We start from the raw sequence: 23,868 nt of genomic DNA, 5'->3' as shown, positions 1-23,868 counted from the left end.
TTTGTTAAATGGCTTCTTGTTTGGATCGCGCGTTAACCTAGGTGTTGTCTTGGTAAGGGTCCTAAGGTCCCTCAGGCAAAAGATAACGACCGATAAAGCGGCATTCATTGGAAATATGAAACAAAATGGGAAATGAAAAATGTTTTTTTAGGTACAGCAGTACCACTGCAAATCATCAGGAGACAGAGGCAGGATTTTGTGCCTCTAAATCACAAATACTTCTACCAAATCTTTTCATTTTGCATCCGGTTTCCATCCTTGCTCCCCCCAGCATGATTTCTGATCACTCGTCAAACGCAAGTGAGGGGACAGCCCCAGAGCAACCTCAACATACTGGAACTGCACACAGTCGTACGCATATAACCCACCTTTTGCACAGGTAGTTTTAAATCCCTGTTGCTTAGTTTTATCCATTAAAAAGGTTTTAGCAATGACAACACCAAAGCTTTTTCTTCCTACTGTGCTTGAGAGCTTGAATATTCTTTCAGTGGTGCTACAGACTACATTACAATGAGTAATGCTAACGAAGGGATAGGAGGTAAAGGGGATAAAAGTGGCATTTAGAACAGAATTTTGTCTTTAGTCAAAACCTCACTAAGGTGAAGATTTTCTTAAAAACAAACAAACCAAACAAACAAACAAACAAAACCCCAAACCAAATCCCTTCCCAAATCTCAGCTCTAAACAATTCCATAGCCTGTGTCATGCTTCTAATGAAATAGGGACTCAAAATACACGGACTCATCTCTATTCACTTGCTTTGCTTTCTTCAGGAAGTTTTCACTGAATAACAGTCCCAAAACAGGCCAGTCCATTCTGGAATGCAACTTTTAAACAACCTGGCCTCAGGAAGGGAGGTCTGAAGTACAGAGGCCATCTTGTTAAAGGCAGAAATCCCCAGCAGCGGGACTAGCTGTGAGAATAAAGTGTTATTTATATAATAAATACTGCCATGTTGGGGAATTACAAAGTAGTAGTCCTACTTATGCAGAGCAGAATTTGTTTTCAACTACACCTTTTCTTTCCAACCTAATTTCTCACAATGCAACCCATTATGACAGATAGATCTGAAAAAGCTTTTTATATCCTACCAAATATACACAAGGATAATTAGTTCTCTTTTGTTATTCTTCTGTAAGGGTTTATTATTGTGGAGAAGCTTTTTCAAATTGAAAGAGGTTGCATTGCATTCCGAAGGCAGAGCTGTTCTTGGTTTTTATTGTCTAGAGATAATTGAACAGAAAAGTTCAGGAAAAAAGGTGAAAATATAATTCATTATGAACTCTATACAAAGGTCAGATTACCACATCTTAATTCTTTTTGGACCAGTGTTTTATGATCACATTCCACAATATGTTAGGGTCACACAATGTAGGTGAAGCTTCAGACTAGATAGAAGCAACTGTCAATGCAAGTTTTGTTTCTTAACATTATAGGCATTTCTACAAATATATATAAATCACGTTACCTAGTAAATATTTTCTTTATAATCTTTAGGTAGTTTGCATTATAGGCATTTCTACAAATATATATAAATCAATCACGTTACCTAGTAAATATTCTCTTTATAATCTTTAGGTAGTTTCACAACTAGTGAAGAAATTCAGTTTTAAAGTCTCCAAAGAACTTAATTCACTGTAAGTGATAGCTACACTGTTTTCCTCAAACATTTCCCAAAAGTACCCTCTAATACTGACCAATTCTATTTTAAGAATTTCAGGGATCTGATTTCTTATATAATGAGCGTGCCAGGTTTCACTTTTGTCACTGCTGTTATATTGCATGCTTTTAGCTAATTTCCAATTAGACTGGGAATTAAAGAGCCACTGGCTTGTGTCCATCATTGTTCCATTGTCTGGCTCTGTCTTTAAAATTCACATCTTGTGGAAGCTGGTGTAGTCAGTCAGGTGTAATTATTTTGCCCCCATCTACCATCTGTGGCTTTTGGGGGGGTTGGGGATTGGAGTTTTTTGCCTCTGTTCCTTCTGCCTTACAGCCATGAAGCCGGCTCTGTAGATATTGGAAGAGTATTTTTCTTCCTTCTAGTAACCTCTCCTTACATAAATTGAATTATAATGTACGTTTTGAGGTAAGCCTCTTTAAAGACTTCTAAACCCACATTCTCACTCTTCCATGACAGGACCTTAAAACGTATATATGAACAAGATAAAGGGCCAGACTGTGCCTGAAAGATGGAACAGTAGATGGTGAAAGCTTCATTGTGTTTAGAAAATTAAAGGTGTTCTCTTCCAATTTGGGAGCACAAAGTTCAATGTCGTGCTCTGCTATACAGTTTCTATGGCAGTTTCTGTGTGACAAATTCCTTAATTTCTTTGTACCTCAATTCCCCCTCTATAAAATGCAGTAACAGGTCTTCTTCACCTCTGGGAAGTTTGAGAACACACATAAATCCTTCGAAGACTATAAACATTGTTCTTTAAGGTGTATCTTTCAAAGGTACTAAGATGTCGAGAGGAAGTAACTCTGTAACAAAACCCATACATATTTAAAAACAAAAGTATGTTTTTCTTCATGTCTTAGGTCTCACGTTTATCCCAACTACCCTTAAGCCAATTCTATTTAAAATGGGACGTTTTTGTTTTCATCAACAGTCTTCAACAAATTAAATCAGGAAGTTAAAAAGGATATTTTTTTTAAGATTAGAGATTGCTGCTTTTTGAAACATGCTAATAAGGAAAGAAAATTTCTAGAATGAATCAGTCTGTCCATGTGTTAAGCTTTATAGCTGAATTATAAACCCTTGGGAATATGTCTATAACAGAAATGTTTATACATCCTTAACTACAGCTGTGCAAGCAACAGTGCTCTAATGCAGCACACAGATAAAGTTTTACACTAGAAAAAGAGAAAATCCTTTACATTTTGAATGTAAATGATACATAATTTTGAGGCACTGAATATTTCCTATTATAGTAGAACCGCACATATGAAGCGCTGAACTCTATGTATTGTCATTGCTTTTGGTCTTTCAATCCCTTCATTTATGCTGAAAAATTGCAAATCCTTTATGCACGGAGCACTGAAAATGTATAAATATTTTTGAAGAGGTTTCTTAGAAATTAAAAAGCTCTGGTCTTACTTGAGTCAGCCTGTGATGTGATCATAACTTGTGTCAGTTATGAAGTCTCAGAGATCGAGGGTTTGTTTTAAGCAAACTGGGGTTTGTTCTTTTTTTGTATTTTGTGAAAACAGAAATTTCATGCAATGTTCTTGAAGGAAATGCAAGATATCAGCTTTTAAAATTCAAATCTGTTATTGTACTTATTCATACATAGGAGATACTACTGTGTCTAACTGCTGTTAAAATACAGAAAAACACTCAGTCCATGCCGCAGAATGGATGGACTAGTGTGCCAGCATCTATTCACATTACTTACGCATATATATGCCCCCAAGCAAACACATTCACATCAATATTAGTTTCCTTGTACCTCTTTCCCAGTCCAGATCTAATTGCCTATGTTGTAATATAATTGCTTCTTCCAAGCTTTTGGATCTCATTAACTACTTTCAAAGAAAAAATGAACTTGCAAGTTTGTTCATTGTTAAAAGGACAGAATATAGACAATTCTAGTGACTTACTTTTTAAAATGAAAGCTGTGACTTTCAGGGAATTACATTATTCTGAGCAGTAAATCTGAGGTAGAGTCAAACATTGCAAGATGCTTGTAAGGATCACAAGAACTGGCAAAACTGTTTTGAGATATTCACAAAAGATAACTACAAGTGAAGCTAATCTTCCTGTTGCTCCCTCGAGTAAACAGGAGATGGACTCTTCCATGAAAGCCACCCAGTTACGCTCCCAGTCTGAAATGGACAAGCCAGGAACTTTCCTATAGACTGTTGAAAGTCACTTAACTCAGGTAGGTGACACTTAACCTTTGTGAAGGCTTCAGTGACAGCTTTATGCATCTCATTGCAGGAATCTGAAAGCTACTCCTAACTATGAAGGATCCACTGTTAATGCAGAGCGAGCTAGAGGGTCATAAGAAATGCCTGGCACTGCAGAAATATAGGTTCTGACTTAAAGGATGAACATTGACGGTATCGCATCCAATAACTAACACCTAATTTGAACTACGATCCTCTTACATTAAAAGATTTCCCTCAGTTAAACAGAATTTCACAGGTTTGTTGCTTTTTTTTTTTCTTTTTAATGAAAAATGCCTTTGTGCTTCAATCCAAAACACTGGGCCAAATTGGTTTGGGAAGGAGTAGATGGAGAAGAAATAATGGAATGGCAAAGTGAGTATAAATCTCATCACACCTTGGGAAAGTGACTGTGCTATGAATTTTAGAGCTGTAGACAAACTCTGTTACTAACAAATTAGAATATTGTAAAAGGATTTGGACTTCTATTGTATCGGTAACTTTTTTTCCTTATAACAAGGAAGTTCCTTCACCAAAACATTTTGTATTTTCAACTTCAGTGGTGAACTTGGAGGACAAGAGGCTTCAGTCTCCTGCTGATTTATCTCTTTAGCTCCCTTGGTAAACTACCAACAAGACAGCCAGTTGGTACCAACAATAAAATTTGGAATGTGTATCAGAAAGAAAACAGCAACGCTGGTGCAGCAAAGGCTTAGCCTTGTTGCAAAAAAATTTGGTCAAAAGACAGTGGAGAAAAATTCTAACAATTTTTCTGGCAAGGCAAGTTGTTGACATAGCTATTATCCTGCTCATCCAACTCAAACTCAGTACAGTGCTGCCCAAATATCCTGTCTACAAAGATTCTTCAAGTGCTAAGAAAGCTTCTAATAAACTTTACACAGATGATTGGTTAGCCATTCCCAGCTTACTAGGCAACCTTTCCGGATTTTCAGCACAATAGCTTTGTATCAGTGTCCACCTGATATAAATGTGCCATGATTCAGGAAACATTAAAAGGAAAAAAAAAAACTGCAGTGAAATCACATCGACTTTTTTCATTCATGATAATTAAAATATACAGCAGTATGGTCATCAGCTCACAGCAATGACCAGACAGACCTGGCAACAGGGGATGATTAGGTGGAAACAACACTCAAAGTTGATTAGAAACATATTCTTTAAAAGTCTCTTAATTGTTATAGTGAAACAGAGAAAACAAGATTCAAAACTGATGACCCAAAGCAGTAACACGGCATCTCTCAGTGAGCTCAATACATTTGCCGGCTGATATTCTCAAGAAGAAAATAGCATGCTATACAGTTTCTCCTTATTTACAGGTAACTCACAATTCAAAAACATTGAAAACTGGCAGAAGCAGGAAAGAATAATACTTCAGTAATTTCACATTCGTACTGTAATTAAAAAGGATAAAGCCATTTTAAGCTAACTATGATAACTTCAGCTTGGCATGACTTATATCCTTGAAGAGTCAAAAGAGTAATTTAAAAAAAAAAAAAAGAGAGACTTACTTATTCCATGCTTGTCTAAGATTTTTAGGGCTGTATTGTGTAAACCGTTCTGTAAGAAAAAGAAGAGACACATTCAATAATTTATGCTAGAAACAGGTGGGTGTTTTTTCAAGTATATTTATCTACCATCAGTTTTCATCATTTCATCACTTCTATGTAACTACTGCAGTTCAAGTCCCAAGACAGGGTAAGAAAACCAGCACAGGAACAATACAAAGAGGGAGAAAATAACCCCACAAAACAAAACCAGAAGTATTCCCCAAAAAAAACAACATGTAAAAACAAACAAACAAACCAAACCAAACCAAACCATCATGACGTAAAGATCATTTACTGTGGCATCACCAGAAATGGAAATTTTTGCAATTATTTCTAAAGTAGTATTTGACTGCTAGGGGAAAAAAAAATGCTTGAAATCTTAATTTTTTTTTTTTCTTCATCACAATACAGTTCTCTCTGATCTCACTGTCACGTTTTTATGGTTCTCAACAGGCATAAGAGTAAGTCTGGGTCCGTGTGACACACAGGGACATGCAAAGCATGATGGCCATCTAAGACTTCATTTTCTAAAGAACACATATAAATAATGAGCAAAAGTAACAAGTACAATGAAAGCTTATTTACTCAAACATTAAGTTCTTAAGTTCAAATATAAGTACTTTCCCTCTCATATCCAAGAAGACGCTTGCTCTGCAGTAAGATTCTAGTTGGCAGAGGAAGATGCTATGAAATCTGCTCCAGAAGTGAAGAGCCAGTACTCTGTTAGTTCTTTGAACAGGAGCTAAGTGCCTCTCAGGAAGAAAAAAACGCAATTCAGCTGGAGAATATAATAACTTTTTCCACGAAGCCTCATTGCACTGAAATCCTACCATGTAGACTGGTACTTGCCCTGGCCAACTACCCTAGTGTGATGGCATTAGTTGCTGTGAAGAAGTCTTAAACTTATAAAATACTCCATAAAATCTCAAAAATTAATTTGGCTTCCTCTTCACCCATGAACACGACATTTAATAGGCACACTGTACAGTTACAACAGTATTTTTATATATATGTATATATGCATACACATATGCATGCATCTTACTGTGCAAAACAGCTGTAAATATTGGGAGGGGTTGTGTTCAAATTCCTGTATTTGTATACTTCACTTATGTCAGTCCTAAAGTTGCCATATATACTTCATATGCAGTCAGTTCTAAAGATGCAACAACTATACAAAAACTATGGCACATACAAAATCCTAGCATCAATATGGATGATTTTGTTTCTTATACCTTTTTTTTTTTAACTAAAAAGTTTTATGAAGAAACTTCAACTCCTGCTGACATCGCTATCGGAAGTTTTCAGTAAGTGGTAGATCTACAAATTGTGACTGAGGGCCACTTCACATTTATAAATGTTGCTGCTTGAACCATACTGATGCTGTTAATGCAATGAACCCACTCCCTCTTAGATACGTATGACAAGCATACTAGAAACTGGAAGCTTCATGACTATAACTAGTTTTAGCACCAATATAAATTATAAATATCACTTATGTAACACTGTGTCCGAATTTACTCAAATAACTTTCTTAGCAAAACCCACAAACACTAACTACGTTATCCTAACATTAAAGGCTTTTAGATGTAGATAAATATATGAAACAAAGGTTTGTAAGGGTTTTTTTGCGTATTTGTTGGGGTTTTTTTTTGTATTATCAACAAAAACTTTCTGCGCTTGGAAAATATTTGACTATTGTAGATTATCATTAAAGTAGCACCTAGTTGACTTCCCTGTGTTATTTTCACTATAAGACAAATGAAGATATTTAGCTACAAAAAGAGATGACTCAGCAACTCTCAGATGTGCCACCATTACACAGTTCTCAACAAACTAAAATTATGAGGATGAATATTTATGAACTATATTATACAATGTTATAAACCTTAATTTGCTGTTAGGATTAGGATATTGTAAGAAATAAATTATAGGTCATGTGGTACATTTTACTATCAGATAATATATTGCTCCATAAATATATGTCTCCAAATAAAATACTTTATTCCCAATTTTGTGCACATTTCTTAACTCATTTCTGATATGTCTTATTGTTGAAAATGCTGCTTTATTACTTCATGTGAACTTGAGAAGCATTTAGATTGAATACCACACTACTCACATTATCCTAAATTTTGTAAATTAGAAGCTCTGCAGTACTTTCCAGTTATTGATAAAGCCAGTTATCCCAGGCACTTAGCAACTTGGGTACTATAAAAAGGAAAAGTGATTTCAACCATCGTGGTAGCTTTTTTGTCTATATTCTGTTAAGCCTAGATACCACAAGGAGTGCAAAACATAAGGGTTAAAGAGGGTGAAAAAAGAAGTCGCTTATTGAGTTCTTACTGAGAGCAGCAAGTGAAGAGAGTTCCTGACAATTTTCTGTGTGCACATACTACAACAAAATAACTTATCACACTAGAGGCATCCAGATTAAAGCTATAGGAAGTGCCAATTTCTTTTTATCTCTATTACACATTGCATGCAATGCATCTACTACAGATGTGCCAATGCCCTGAGGCAGGTCTTTAAATCAAATGGGCAAAGTAGTCAGGATCATTCTTAGATGTAGCCATGGTTCAGTACCAGTAACACGGCACTGGAGCCACTGCCTGTGATTATGTTTTAATATCCAACAGCACAAATAAAAACTCAGTACTTAGGTACATGTTCTGTAGTAAGTAGTTCAAGCATCATATTGGCATTGAGAATATGACCCAAACTTACAAGGGAGAGGAACATTACAATTCAAATTGTATCTGTTGTTTCCTAATTCAGCTTCTGCTCTCCAGAGGAAAACCCTGAGCCCCAGTAAGGTCAATAGCCAGGTTGCACTGGCCTCAGCAGGACCTGAGCTCAGCCTTGAATTTCAGTTTACAAATGTGAATTAAAAACTTATATGCAAGCAGATACTTATCCATAAAAACTGGAAGAAAGACTTTCTATACTTAATAAGTAAATAGTCCAACCATAACACTGTCCATTCATTTATGACAAAGGACTGAAAAATAAGACACAGCTAGGTAGCACTGTGTAACAACAAGCCTGAGATACACATGGGAGTTCAGCTAATAAAGAGCAGATTTGCACATTAATCTCTCTTGGTGCAAAAAAGTGCTGGGTGGAAAGAGAACTGAACTGACTTGAAGCATTACTGAAAAGCTAACCTAGACCTGGGGAAAGAGAGATTTTGATTTTATCTGTCATTCTGCAATATGTTTTGGTCAGATACTGAGCTGGTTCAAACTGGCACAGTAACACTGACTTCAACAGAGCTCCATCCACTTAGAACAGTTGAGAAGTATCATATACAAGTATCGTATACAACAGATTTTCTTGACTGGACTGTCAAAGGTTCACTTTAATCAATTTAAGATATTTTCACTGTGGGAGGAAAACACAGAGTCAACTACATGGCCAAATTGCCTTAAGGCTTTAATGTCCAAAGATCTGTTTCAGTTCTGCAAGAAACTGAAAAACTATTGCTATGCCAGATGAGTTTTTACTGAAAAAGTGATACACTGGAACCAGTTATGTAAATGCTGTCATAAGGGACATGCGTAAGCAAAATGAACAAGGGATCTTCCTTCTTTACTCAGTCTACTGCTCTACTCTAAACCTCTTTTTTAAAGAAGTACCTTATATACCATATTTATCAGGCAAGAAGAGGGAAAACTAGGGGGAAAACATGGATAGGGTGAAACCCTGTCTACAGAGAGGCAAATGGTAGTCCTGAGTTCTTAATTTCAAACTCCATTTATATGCTGTGTGACTGCAGTCCTAACCTAACATTCTAACCATTGGTATCAGCTCTTTCCCCTACGCTCCAAGCAGATTAGAGGCTCCTTGTTTTAAATTCTTTATAAGGAAAGAAACCACATATCAATAAAATACAGCTCACATTTTTCTACACAGTTTTGTGGTCATGCCTCCAACCAGAGTCTTGTTAACTTTCATGGACAGTATAACTAGATGGGACTACCGTGGTAATTAAGCCCAGCCTTGTGTACGTGCCAGCTCTTAGTACTTTCCTGAATTAATCCTTCTTTAGAGAATAAAAAACAGAATAACAAAACCAGCTGATTTTAATTTCAAAGCTGCCAAAACACAGAAGCCACAACAATCTTGTCCTTGAGCTTCTCCATCATGATCCACTTTTTTAAGTCCTGAATTGTGAAACCACAATATTACATGCCTACGAACACCGATCTTGCAGTCACAATACAGGCAACACAAGAGGTAACTTAACCTCCCAACTTTTATCTGAGGATCTCCTGCTTGTGTCCAATTAATGACAAAACTGGAATTCAGTCTCACAGCTCCATCCCCAAGCTTGCTCCTGAGTTACTTTTCAGAGTGAACGACTCTCATACACCTGTACAAATGCCTCTGTCCTTTAGTACTGGATGGATTTAATACAACCAAATCTAAAGCCATACGTATGTGACTGTGACCAACTGCATGAAATTATATTTTGTGATACTTTTAAGCACAAAGCTTTGGTATTTGTTTTCCAGATGCTCCCACTGATTTGATCATAAAAAACAGTAGTATCAGTCAGTAGATATTGACTGTATGCGAGATCCTGGGAATACTGCAGCATTACCATGAACACTTCCCCAAAAAAGAAATCTTTGCCTGACACACATTACAAAAGGCAGCAGCACAGGCAGACCAGATCTCGGTCCAACCTTGTGGAAGAAACTCCTGTGTAGCGAAAACTTACTACCTGTCCCTCAGAACTGAAAGGCAAACAGGCGCATGCGAGAATTTCATGCAGACACTCACATCGTCACCCACCACCCACCCATCCTCCAGCTCACACAAGCCCCTGTTAAGAACATGAGGCACACCATCTTGGTGAGGCAGCTGCTCACTCTCATCGGCGCTGAGATTAAAGAACCCTGAAAAACTGTACATTCGCAGATCAAGATTTGATCTCAGATATATTTTGAATTTTTATAGCTCAAATGGTGAGTACACATACTGGAGTTAAAATCTTCTCAGATTATTCTTACTAAACATGCTTATTTTGAATAAAAACACTGGAAGACTGACACAGTAAGCTCACCTGAAATTTAAAATAAAACCTGGGATTTTCATTTCCCTTATGCAAACACTTGCATATTTGCTTATCTTTTGGGAACAAATTCGTGAAAGAAATTTGATCCTCTGCATTTTTATCCCAAATACACAGCCACCATCCTCACCAGCAACCATGTCTCACTGTTAAAGAGCTGGCTTTTCACATGGGTGCTGTATTTCACTAGGCAAAGGTGACTTTTGCTTATGTGGAACAAAAAAAGGAACAGATTTTTGGTTTTGTTTAAATCCCTAAGCACCTAAAAGTGTTTACTGTTTCCTTCTTAGAAGGCCAAGCTAGCCAAATCTTGATTCAGTGGCGTGTTCATAATCAAATGCTGTGTAAAGAGATCCCTACATAGGACTGCATAAATAAAAGCAAACATACAGTACTCATATTCCTTACTGGAAAGAAGTACGAATTGCAAGATTTTCCTGTAGCATGCCATTTACTCTTAAGATTTTAAAAGAGTATAGAAAAGGAGTAGGCTAATATATGACATCCACACCTTCAGAAGCCCAGCCTCGGAGCCAAGATTCACTGTTCTGCTGGGCACTAAACACGACCCCCTCAAGACGCTGGGCGGTGCAGCTACACAAACATTCTCCTGGTAGTAAATGGATTTGAGTTGCTATTTGCTTCAGACCTTGCAGCACATCTTAGTCAATGCCTCATGTGCCAAGGAAGTTTTTACGACTGTGCCCCGCAAATGGTAGCTATTGGAATAACAACTGCAAAATGGAAGCAGAAGTGAGCAACCAAAGGGAAGAGAGGGAGTAAATTTCTTGAGCTGGTTGATTTGACAAACCTGATACATCAAAAATATTATGTTCTTAAAACAACTGCCCCCAAATTGTACTCAGCTTGAAGACTTAGGGGGAAAAAAAAGCCTGTGCCAGAAAGCTCATGCATTACACCCAGCTGTATTAAGTGATCTTAGAAATGACAGTATTTCTATTTCTTACAGAAATAGACAGTATTTCTACTTCTTTCTATTTCTCATTTCTTTCAGACAACTGCTCTACAGCAACACTGTTATATATGCATGCTCACTTCTGTGCCCACATACATACCTACATGCTGTCCACTGCAAACATCGTTATCTGCCTGATAAACACGCTCCATCTGACAGCCCTGCATCAAGGGCAGGTTCAAACAGAAGCGAATTTCAGCAGAACTCACTAGTGAGCTTATTAGCAGCCCACTGAAGGAACTACTGGTCTGCTGTGAGAATTGAAAAAATAAGCACTTGCATTTTAAGTAACATAAAACAAGATGAGGGGTTTTTTTTCTTTTATCAGTCAGAAAAACACATGAACTATTATACCTTTGCCACGGTTGCCTTGAAAGGACCTAGAACAGGCAAGAAAAGCTACATAAGGAATTAGAAGCAGACTACATTTTGATTTTTTAGCTCCTTTTTAGCACTATTGATAATCAGCTTCTAGTCTAAACCAAAGAACTTAAAATGCAGTTTGACTTCAAGGCATTTTTTATGTTGTTAATCAAAACATGCTTGCTAATATGCATTCCTTGATTAATGTTCTTCTCTATTTAAAACCAAATGTGATTAGCTTAAATGCAAATATTTAAACATCACCATAATTAATATTTTGGAAAGTCTTAATGCATGGTTTCTTGAAACAGGTTTTCTTTATGCTTAGAAGTCTGAAGTGACTAACACTGTGTTGTGATATCTAAGACTCATATGCTATTTTCATTAAAGATTCAATCCTAAAAATATTTAAATTATGTTAGCTAAAGATATCAAGACAAGCATCCATGCTGACAAGCAAAATTTTCAAGCACTATCTGCAGCACTAATGTGCAATTAAGAGTTTTTACTGAAGCCAAATCACAGCTGGAGTTTTATTGTAATCATGAGGTAAACTTTGCTTTTCTGTATACCAAATGTCTTGAGAAAAACTACTTCAATTCCCCACCCTCCATCCCCATCCCCTCCACTCCCACAAGCACCTGCTTTAGCAGAGCACAGGCCATGTAAAGAGGAAGGATAGTTGCTGTTTTCGATATTCTCTACTGAGCGTGAATAGAAAATATAATTTTAATAGCATTGTCTAAATCACTGGGCTTTTGTAGTAAATGGCTCCACCTTCTAGAAGTGTTCACCCTGGCTCCCTTGCATATATTGTAGTTTAACTTCTCACTTTCACGCAATTTCGTTTAAAGAATGGTGAAAACACTGACAACCCTTCTTCCCTTAGGTTACAGATACCAGAGACTTGAGGAAACACTGAATTGTGCCAAAACCAAAGAAGAGGGGGAGAAATTTGAAATTAATTATCTTTTACAGATCCCTCTCTTTCCTTTCTTCAAGTACTCAAAATCCTGAAGACTCTATCGACACCGCTAAGTTAAATGTGCTTGGGACTGTTGTCTGGCTGAGGCACCATCACTGTCCTGTGTCCGTACTACAGCAGCACCCTTCCACCTCACCCTCCAATATAGATGCAAGGTATACTTCTTACTGGGAGCGGTCCCCAGCCCACACTAACTCCCAATCCATGCTCAGGTATGAATGAATTATTTGGAAGTGCTAGCTGTCATGAGCTAAAGGCATACCGCAGGCTGCTCTAAGAGTTTAACAGCGGAGACTCCCACATTGCCTGGGAACATTCGCTGGCATCGGTGTAGACGTAAACAAAGAAGATACTGATTCCGTGTGTAACAAATTGTTGACGGGCTTTGGTGAAACTCTATAGGAAAAACTGTTATGACAAAGTCTGAAAAGCCGTATGTCCTCATATACAGTATTTTCACAGCTCTGTGCCAAAGGAGTTTATTCTCTCAGCCCAGCCCAAATCTCAATGGAGAATTAATTCTTCAGAAAAACTTGGCTACCAATTAGCTGTTAAGATGCAGGTAGGCAGATCATATTTGTAAATCAAATCTGTATTTATCGATCGCCCGGGAACCAAAGCAGAATTCTGGAGTCAGAACACCAGCACTGCAGTGGTTTTGTCAGTCACAGACTCGGGGTTTTTTTAATAAATCCATGAAGTATCTGTCAATCTCTGGCAGACTCCGTGTTATGCAGTATTTCCTACGAATGCTGATTTCTCTCTCTGCTTTCTTTCTGTCTTCTGCTTTCTCATTAAGGAGAGTATCTTTCTTTAACACTCTTCATCTTGACTTTTGGGATTCTCTTTTAAAAACCAGGGCTCAGTAGATGCCTCCTTTGTCTCATAAAGGCACCTTTTCAGGTAAATTACTTTACAACTGATCATCTCTTGAACGCAGAAAGGTTCAGGCTCCCACATCATCAGCCCAAGATTAAATATTTAACCTTCTTTCACACAGAAACAGTATTGTAAGGAAACTGAGGCACAGTGAAATGACAAAGCATTCTCATGTTTTCCCCGCCTTCCTAAGAAGTCACTTCTTCTCCTTGAGCGTTACCATCTCTTCATGGCCACCATCACAGTATCTTCTGATAAATCTCTATTTAACTTCCCAGGATGGAGGTTACGTAGCATCAGTCCCAAAGAATTTAGGAAGAATGATATCTAGACTTAAGTGTAGATGTTGATATGAAAAGCTTATCTTGCTCAATTATTTGGACAGGACTGAATCCAGACAAAATGGCTGGAGGACAAAGGAAGATAAGAAGCTAGACTAAATAAAAATGGGACATTTAATGACAATGGAGAGAATAATACACAAAAATCAGGAAGACTCAGACACAAGTTGGGTAAGGAAGCAGCTTGTTTTGGAATACGGCTCCATCTCCACTCATGCAGGTGAGGGAGTAGATGCCTACTTTCATTTTGCTCCTGCAGACATTGGTCTGGTGATACCATCAGTGGTTGGATCGGGTTTTAGTGCAGCAAATCTACGTATTTCTCAAAGTATTGTAACAAATGAATAAATAGTGAAAACATGTTCTCCAAGTCACGTGTCAGAGGGTCATATTCATCATTTAGAATGTCTCTGTCCAATAAGCTGTAACATGAAGCTTCCAAACTGGATGAAACCTCAAGATTTTATTGAAACAACAGCTAACACATTGTTATAATTTCCTCAAACTGCCTTCTTATTTGAGGGCAGGCAATTTGCTTTCACAGTGATTCTGAATGGCTGGGTTTCTTTGGCGATAACATGAGTACAGGAGGACCCACTCAAGATTATAGCAATCATAACAGCTTCAAAATGCATCACAGAGGTAACCTGAAGTTACTGAAATACTTCTGAAGTATTTTAGGGTTTTCAAATGGATTATTTAGATCATCCTTAAGTAATTTACTAAGCAGGACACGTGTGTCTGTGTACACATGTGTATTCATCTGCAAACACAAACTGAGAGGCCTGAGGCTGAGGCACAGAGAACGCTCAAAGACCAGGTCAAGTTTTAGCTTTAAATATCTCCCATATTACTTAGACTATTTGTAAGCTGGAAAGTAATCAAAGATCTCAAAGCGATAAAATACAAATTGTTTTCTGACTTCTTAACTGGCAAAACAAATTATGACTATTTTATTTTCACAGTTACAGTTACAGGCTGTAGAAATCACTGAGGCTAGAGGTTCAGATGATGTAGAGCCACCCACAGCTAGCCTTAGGAACACATTTCTTATTCAGCCTCAGAAATGCTCCCGCATATTAAGATGTCAGAGATCATAATTTTTTATGCACTGGCTGCTTTCCATAACAATCAGACCCTTGGTCACTCTAGTAGAGAAGAGACTAATGCCATGTTTTTCAGACATGTTTTTCCTAGTAAACTGTGATTAGCTCTCTGCAGCACAGGACTGTGCCCTAGCAAATCACACCATGAAAATATTTAAGACTGTATGCAAACAAGAAATACAATGACATTTTGTTTCTACTCTCAACAGTCTTCCCAACTCCACAGGCATGTAATGAGCCCAGCACTTTTTAAACTACAGTAACAATTTATTACTGACACTTTTTGTTCAAATCCCATTGTTTTACGCTTACACAACTCAGTTTACAGCATCAAAGCCTTGCCTGAGTGGATGTTGATATCCTCATCACCAGTGCTCTCTGCACTTCTCAATTTATCACACTTACTGTTCGCAGCTATCAGTCTTCAAATTCACAAAGACATGCAAAGCACAGGAGTTACTTAACCCCATATCATCTATATTTAAATGTGGTAATTTCACAAATCTTAAAGAATAATGGAATTGGTTTGGATGTGGCAAGACATTTCAGGTTCCCTCCTGCATTCTTCTGCTAAGGAAAGAAAAAGATTAAGTCATCTCAAATGTATTATTAAAGCATTAACCTCCATTTTTGCTCCACAGAAGTCAGTCCGGAAAGAAGAGTCTTTCAGTACCCATACATGGAGGAAATTATTTCTAGGATGTGACAACAATTTCAGACCAACAGGGAGGGGAGCATGGCTGGCTGAGCATCTGTGGAAGGGACAATGCAGCCTTGCCATGACCAGAAAACTTTTGTGTGCAGAATGGCATGAAGGAAAGCATTTTTTTTAAGAAGCAACAGAGAACCTGGTATCCATGACCAAATAGCTCCAATGACCCTAACAGCATGAGCAAATAGTGTCATTTCAGCCCAGCCCATAGGTCACAGCACTTTGTGCAGAGCATGCTTTAGGTGCTGGTACCCCGGTATGATCCCAGAGGTGATTTGTTTTGCTGCTTTAACCATTCCACACTTTACCAGCATAAAAGTCCAATTAGTCATTTTTGGGGTATGTAAGACGAGTTTGGTTGTCCAGTTAAGATTATGCTTTCTATTGCTGTAATTTCTGAAATCAGCAAATAAGAAACCATAAGACAAGAAAAATCCTTTTACCAATGCCACGAAGGATATGGGGTGGTAAAAAGGGAGTGCAGAACACAGTATGTGTACAGAAGAGGGCTTTTTCCTTTGGAGTGCTCTCAGACCTCCACACTGTATGGGAATTAAGGAGCCCAGTGCTTTGCATTAACAGGCCCTAGAAAGATTAAATAATTGCCATTGAGAATAGTAATTACTCTGACTCGCGAATCTACATACTTCACATATGTGGAAAGGATCCGAGAGCACAAAGACCACACCATGCAGAAATGGTGAAAATATCAAGTGACCATTTTCTGTCTTGGGGGGCATCTTTCATCCTGTCCCCATTCTGCATTTGCATAAATATTGTGTATTCATAGCTGACAAAATCTGTAGTCTGGGATGGAGAAAATAAAAGCAAGTCTAACACAATGCCTGTATAAAAATTAGATTTAATGAAGTGCCTACTGTGGATTTATTTCCTGATGTTCTTCTGCGGTAATAAACCCACATCCCTTAACACACTTGGAAGCCAAACAGAAAAATGAAACCAGGAAATTTCTTGGCTGCCATCTACTGTTCAAAACTTTTCTGTATCACACAGGAGAATAAAAACAAGAACAAACCCAAAGAGCACTCACTGACATCTCCAGGTTTTCTCCTCTTCTTTACTATTCTTGGATAAAAAACAATCTCTTTGGACTGCTGTTCAAAACCACTATATTTCTGTAAGGATTCTTTGTATATACTCACCTTTTAATCAGTGCCAAGACTGAGAAACACAAAAGCTTGTAAACTTAATGACACACTGATTCAGGGAAGAACACTGTCTACTCTTAGTATTTCAGCGAAAAACTGTACTTGTTAAAAAAGTTTTCCTAATTCACTAGAGAGCACTACAGACTGATTTCACGATACAGCAATAAGACAGCACTAGGACAGAGACCGAAAAGCAACGTGCCAGATAGCTGTCTGCCTTCCTTTTTCTTGAGGCTTTGTGTTACTATCAGGGTAAGCCCTACAATGTATTTGTTTCTCTCTTTGTCTTATTTTGAGACATGTCTTATTTTTGTCCTTTTCAACTCCTCCGCCCCATCTCCAGCCTCTTTGCTGCCCCAAAGAAGGCTATGATCCTGCAGATCTGACAAATAAGATAGGCTGGAATGAAAAGGGAGTAATCTTCTTTATGTCTGACCTATAAGATGACTTGGAAATTAGGTTTAAATGACATAGGATGCCAGTTTGTCACGTTTACGACAGAAGCTGAAGGGCCTATCATCTGCAGTAAAGGAGAACCAGGAGTTTACTGAGAGACCTTAGGCCTGCAAGGACAAAAACATCTGAAATTGGATTCCTGGGTCAGTTCTGTCACTCATTTCCAGACTTTAGTCACATGGTTATAAACTGAAGACTCATCCTAGTAAAATGTACTGGGAGCCAATTAAGTGCTTCACCTGAAAGCATTTAGTAACCATCTCTTTACCATCTAGTCCAAACCCACTCACAGCAGGTCCAACAAGTTCAGGCTGCTCAGACCCTGTCCGGTCAGGTTTTGACCAGGATGGAGTTGTCAAACCTCCCTGGACAACCAGTTCTAGTATTTCACCACCACCCCCAGCCAAAATGCCTCCTACTCATTCGCCTGCTTGGCATGTTTAAAAAACAGTGTTTTTAAGATCCCCACTCAAAAGTTCATAAGACTATATGTGTTACTTATATAAGCATACATACATATATACTGTAATGAAGCTGACCATGTACTTCTAGTCTCTAGGGAACAAACTGCTCCTTCTTACACAAAGGTATCAAATGGTAAAACAGTTTTTCAGGAATGGTTGTAGACTATGACAACTTCAAGTGCAATGCACACTAAAAAACTGAACCTTTGTAGAAAGGTACTAACAGATGACCTAGTAGTAACTTCAGCTTTCACAAAGTCTTTACTCTTTAGTTTCCTTTAGTATTCCTCAAAGTTCAGGGTGGTCTGCAGAAAAGTAATACTGATCTGGAATCAGCCTACCAGCAATCTGAAAGGCTCAGTGGCTGAGGAATGCAAGCAGATCAGGCCTCATACTGCAATAAACAGGAGAAAATGCAAAAGAAAGCAAAGAAATTAAAAAAGAGAAAAAAAACCCACCCTGAGCACAATAAAAAGTAAGCAGCTAGAAAAAGTACATTATGGTTCATGCCCTGTATACCAGGTCACTCTGAAGCTTGTGGGTGCGGGTGTAATTATCTGTGTCCTGTATTTCCAGGAAGAGAATTTGGATAAACTCGGTACTTCGACCTACCTGGTTTGAAATGGGGTAAAGAGTGGACTCCAGGCCATGTATCTTCATTTGGTGTTCCAAGTACCTGTGCACAAAATGAGAAAAGAAAAAGAAAAAAAAAAACCACATTGCTTTAATGGAAAAGATGTAATAAATCATAGCATTGCATAAAGCCACTCTTCCAAAGAGCTCAATGTACCTTACAGTCTAAACTTTATAATTTTGGGGGGAAGGGGGTGAGGAAGAGGGTACAAAAGCAGTTACCATGGTTTCAAGGTACCAGTGTAGTCAGTAAAGCATGTTAACAGTGCCGTGTTTCTGTCACATTACCTATTTAACCAACACATGTAAAAGCTACTTGCCATTGACAAGTGTCAAGCTACCTGCATATCTCAGAGCGCCAGTGTGACAGGGGCTAGGTATTTTAGCTCAGAAATAATTCTAATGCCTGTAAACTTAAATTAGCTGAACAGATACCTAACAGATGCTAGGGTAGAAGATTTGCACAGATGGTGAAGCAGATGACCAAGAGCATGGCATGAACAAGAATGCACAGTGAATAGTTGTCATTTTAAGTGGATGCAGCATACATAAAAATAGTAAATTTTTAGCAAATACAGACTTTATTGACTCATGAATTACGCTTTGTTTCTATTCACTTCAACTGACCTTCTTCGTGTAGTGTAAGTCAGACCAACTTTCAGTAGCAAAGTATTTAACAGTTCTCACGTGCATCTTATATCCTCTGCTCACATGAAAAGTTCACCCCCTGTGTCTTTGGCAAAATAATAAATAAATTGAGAGAACTACTATAATTAGTTCTCCCAAATCTGTTTTTCCTTCATGATACATAACTGTCAACGCTTGCTTTAAGTGGAGCCAGGAGGAATACCTAAAGTAACAGCTCTACCAATGCATTTCTGAATGAGTTGTGGAATTTGATATTTCACTAGTGGGATCTTCCTCATTACAAATTTACACTCAATTTCTAACATGACTGAAAATGCTAGGGACTGTTTTCAATATTTGTTCTAAGATCAGTCTCTGGAATAAAAGGCTGATATTCTAAAGTGAAAGTATTTCACACCAGTCTGGTGCTTTTTTTGCCTTGTGATAAATGCACAACTCCCCCCGCCAGCCCTGCCCCTACCTGCATGGCAGATCTCCTGAATAAATATTTTGGACCTGCACATCTTGAGTCACTGTGATATTCTGTGGTCACTTACACCAGCACAAAACAAGCACAAAGTTAGCGTGAAAACCTTTGGTCCAAGTATGTGAAAGTTTGTGACACTTCAGGGCAGACTACAAGACATCCGACTCCCAATCATTTGGAGCTGAAGGGACTTTTTTTTGTTGTTGAGTCTGCTGCAATATACATATGCATTAAGAGCATTAAAGGAAGGACCACTCTAGAATATATGTTGCGCTTCTTAAGCTATGTAAGCATTTGTTCATGTCAGTAAATTCAAGCTTAAAAAAATTCTTAGAAGCAAGACAGGGAAGCTAAAACACACAAAAAAAATCTCTTCGACTCTGCCAGAAATTTATTTCATAAAATTTACAAACTGGCTTAAAAACTTGAGGCAAAAGTAAGTGAACTTGTAAACAGATAAAATTCTTACCTACAAGGTGTGCTTTATGACTCTGGGGCCTCAAGTTTGTTAAGCAATTTACAATACTAACATGTTTCTTATCTAAGAATATGAACGCAAAGATTATCTTTGTCCACATTCAAATACAATAAGGAAATAGTCCAATTTAGATGTAGTATGACCAGTAGGAGGGGAAAGCAGAGCACCAAAGTGTCAGAGAGACAAAGATGACAGTGTCAGTTCAATTAGACAGTATACGTTCATGTGGTTATTTATATATGCAAGTTCTCTGATTTTATTTGTAAATATTGTTTGTAGGACATTGCTTTCAGTCCTTGTGAAAGATGTCTTAATTGGCATTTGAGTAAGATAAACCCAGCCCTGCAACCCTGATTCATCACAACACCCGTACTCATTTCATTAGCGCTATTAGGGAGAGCACAATTCTCTGATTAAACACAGAAGAAGTAGTTAGGAGACACCGTTGACACTATGTCATGATTAAATCAATTTGCAAATAACTTTCACTTGGCTTCTGTATTAATCAAACTCCTGGTGCCAAGCACCTTCCAAACCAGGAGAGGGAGCCCGTGGATTAAAAACATAGATCCTTGCATCCTCAATTCAAATTAAGAAATGCCGTCCTCAACTTTGCAACCCCTCTTAGCAAATCAAAGGAATATTCTCTCATGAAACGTTATGAATATAAGAAAATTAGCCACATCCTTCCAAATGTATGTTCTTAATCATCTCTTTTTTTAGATGAGACATAGGCAGCTAAGGCACTGTACAAATGAATGTTAAAACCAGCTAACAAAATCTGAAACCTCCAGTGAAAGGTAGAATATTTATCAGACCCATTTAACGTAGAACTTGGAGCAAATAAACAGCTTATTCTGATTTTCAAGGTAACATCAGGTCCAGTAACAGAGGGCTTCATGGGAGATCACCTTCATAATGAATCTTATATGATTCACAATTTTTTTGTTTTACTAGTTTTCTAATCAACTTCTTTAATAATATTCCAGCACACCTGCTGTTACAGTGTTTAAGAGCCAGCTACAAACAAGTTCTATGCATTGGAGTACTCAAACCACCTACAGTATTTATACCTTCTGTCAAGGGCAGCAGTCAGGCTAAAAACAACTAGGGCTTTCTATCATCTAAATGCCTACCATTTTTAAGGTAGGGGCACTTGGGAGTTCAGGGAAGGATCCAAACGCTGTATTTTAATGCATTGTACAAACACTGTAAAGATCATCCTTCTTCCATACAACTTTTAACAGGAACAATACAGAAATTCACAATATGTGACTATCAATCAACAACAAGGAGAAGGCAGCAGTGAAACAACTGTGGCTTTGGAGAAGATGAAACTGTCACTGCCCACAGGTATGTCAACATAAAGTGATTTGTAAGCATCACTTTGCGAGTGCTACTTCTAAGCAGCAATCAATCTCATTTTGATGAGGTGGGATTAGGTAACCCAAAGCAGTGAGTTTTGACACCTGCTATAAACAAAGTAAAGTGGAGTTCACTTATAACACCATGGTGGAGAAGGATCTGCCTTGTTTTGCAGCTTACAAATGAGAATTCAGGGACCAATATGGAAAAGGAAAGCAGGGGAGGAAGCGAGAACCCAACAGTCTTCTGGTTTTACTCCAAGACACTGTCCCTCAGCATGGAAGAGTGATTATCCAGGCCAAACCACTGGCAACATCTTGGCACCATAGAAAGGCATCTAACTGACCAGCTGTAGCAAACCACTAGTTACCCAGCCAGTGCTGGAGAGCAAGCTTGACCTTACAGCGATGAGTGGTGAAAGTAGAAGGTACAGGAGACACAGCAGCTTGAGACAACAACCCTAACACCAGAACCTGTTATTTTATGGGTGACCTCCTAGCCCTGACTTTCATGGTCCACCAATTCTGATCCCAAGAATGCCACCAGGAGTTCTGTCTCTTCTACATTTTAACACTTTTTCTTTCCACTTCATGTTCCAAAACCACAGAAATAATCACTGCTGTCGTAGCAATCAAGCTTCAACTTCATATTGGAAATAAGCTTTTATTTAGCATTGAGAATTATTAAAAAAAAAATTAGAATACCTTGTTTGCTTTCTCTACTGATAATTTGCTTCTCAGTGAGGTAAACATTCAACTTGCATGGTTTGATATCCTTTTTTTTTAATTGAATTACTAACACAAGAATAATCCACAATTCTCAAATTTGGAATGGACTTAGTGTTTTCCAGGGGCCAGGATGGTTATGGTTTCTGTAGAGAAAACTCCAAAACCTACTGGGGTTTTGCTGTTCCACACTACATACAATTTTAAGATAAAACACTCTGGGCTCTTTTATTCCCTAACAAATGCGATAAAATGACCTTCTCATTTGAAACTTGCTGTTCAAAATCAGGATCAGATTCTAATCTAATTTGTATGGTGAGAAATCTATTTATATGAAAATAACAGATTTACAATACATCAGGGTACTGAGGGCCAAATACCCTGACTGCCAGTTGACATTGTTACGGTTTGGCAGAAAGTTAGGAAAACAGAACCTGCTGTTCAAATCTCCATATACAAGCATAATATAGAAAGATTGCCCAGGAAACACAACACAAATGCTTTAAGGTCTATTGCATTGCCTTAATTTTTTAATGCAAGAGAAAAAGTTGTTTACTTTTTGCATCCGATTTTACAAAGACTCATCATTCCCCTAATTAACGTGCTCCCTGGTGTCCACAGGAGTTATTATTTTATGGTGAGCATTATGCCACTCTATCAACACAATTAGTCATGTTGTCCTCTATTCCACTTTGAATGCAAAACCATTTCCTATTACTGCCATGTAATAAGGTCATTTAGGGTAACAATTTGTCCAGAGAAGTCATCTGAATCTCTTGTGAGATGAGCAGCAGTGCAAATCTTTCCCACCAGCTCTTTCCCAAGTGCCAGCATAATTAATAAAGAACGAGAATTTCCATTTGCACTACAACTTTTGAACACACAAAGCCGTATATTACTGAAATAATGCTTTATCCCTTGTTAGATCTGACGATCCTCAAGGAAGGCAGTGGTTTGGGCTTCAGCAAGGCAAAGAATATGCAGCCAGTGGTATTATTCAGGGGTTTGTAGTAACAGAGCAGAATGAAAAACAAGATCCGCATGCAAATGAGCTGCCTTTCCTTAGACAACACTTATGGAAATCAGGCTAAGCAATCTGCTGAATTTTCAAGTTTTTTCACATTAGATCAATTGAATAAATAAAGTTCAGTCAAAATGTCAAGAGACTGAATCTTTTTTTTTCCTTTAATGAAAAAAGGGGTTTTTTTAAAAAATACCCTAGAATTGTAACTACAAAAAGTTACAAGCTGCATGTAAAAATGTTTTCTTACTTTATTTTTCCTTTTAAGTATCATCAAGATTTCTGTCCTGTCTTCCTATTTGCTGGGTAAAACATACTGTGTTTAGTGAGTCCTTGGCTGTGATGTACCATGAGAGACTATAGCTGTCTGAGGAACTGAACTTAATAAAGAGGAAGAGAATAAGTACTGCAGAGCCAATTCCAAATCAGTAATCTCACTCTTTTGAGTGAGATTTTGAAATTTCAGATGTTTTGTTTTTCAACAAAAACTTGCTATATTCTCCCTAAACATAAATTTCTAATGAAGCTTTCAACTTAGTCCA

The 23,868-nt window shown here is 37.8% G+C and overlaps 1 protein-coding gene across 1 annotated transcript in view; it reads right to left on the bottom strand.

Moving 5' to 3' along the window:
* CDK14 (cyclin dependent kinase 14) overlaps positions 1–23,868 on the bottom strand; it is a 316,876-nt gene that overhangs the window by 84,443 nt on the left and 208,565 nt on the right. The window contains exons 10-11 of the mRNA XM_035897109.1: positions 18,603–18,666; positions 5,421–5,469 (exon numbers count right to left, since the gene is read on the bottom strand). Coding sequence (XP_035753002.1) covers positions 5,421–5,469; positions 18,603–18,666 — 113 coding nt within the window. The remainder of the gene's footprint in view (positions 1–5,420; positions 5,470–18,602; positions 18,667–23,868) is intronic.

This window comes from Egretta garzetta, unplaced genomic scaffold (assembly GCF_000687185.1).
Source record: "Egretta garzetta isolate BGI_Z169 unplaced genomic scaffold, ASM68718v1 scaffold30, whole genome shotgun sequence".
NCBI classification, from domain to species: domain Eukaryota; kingdom Metazoa; phylum Chordata; class Aves; order Pelecaniformes; family Ardeidae; genus Egretta; species Egretta garzetta.
The sequence above is the reverse complement of the archived record's forward strand: the minus strand, read 5'-3'. Positions and strand labels throughout refer to the sequence as shown.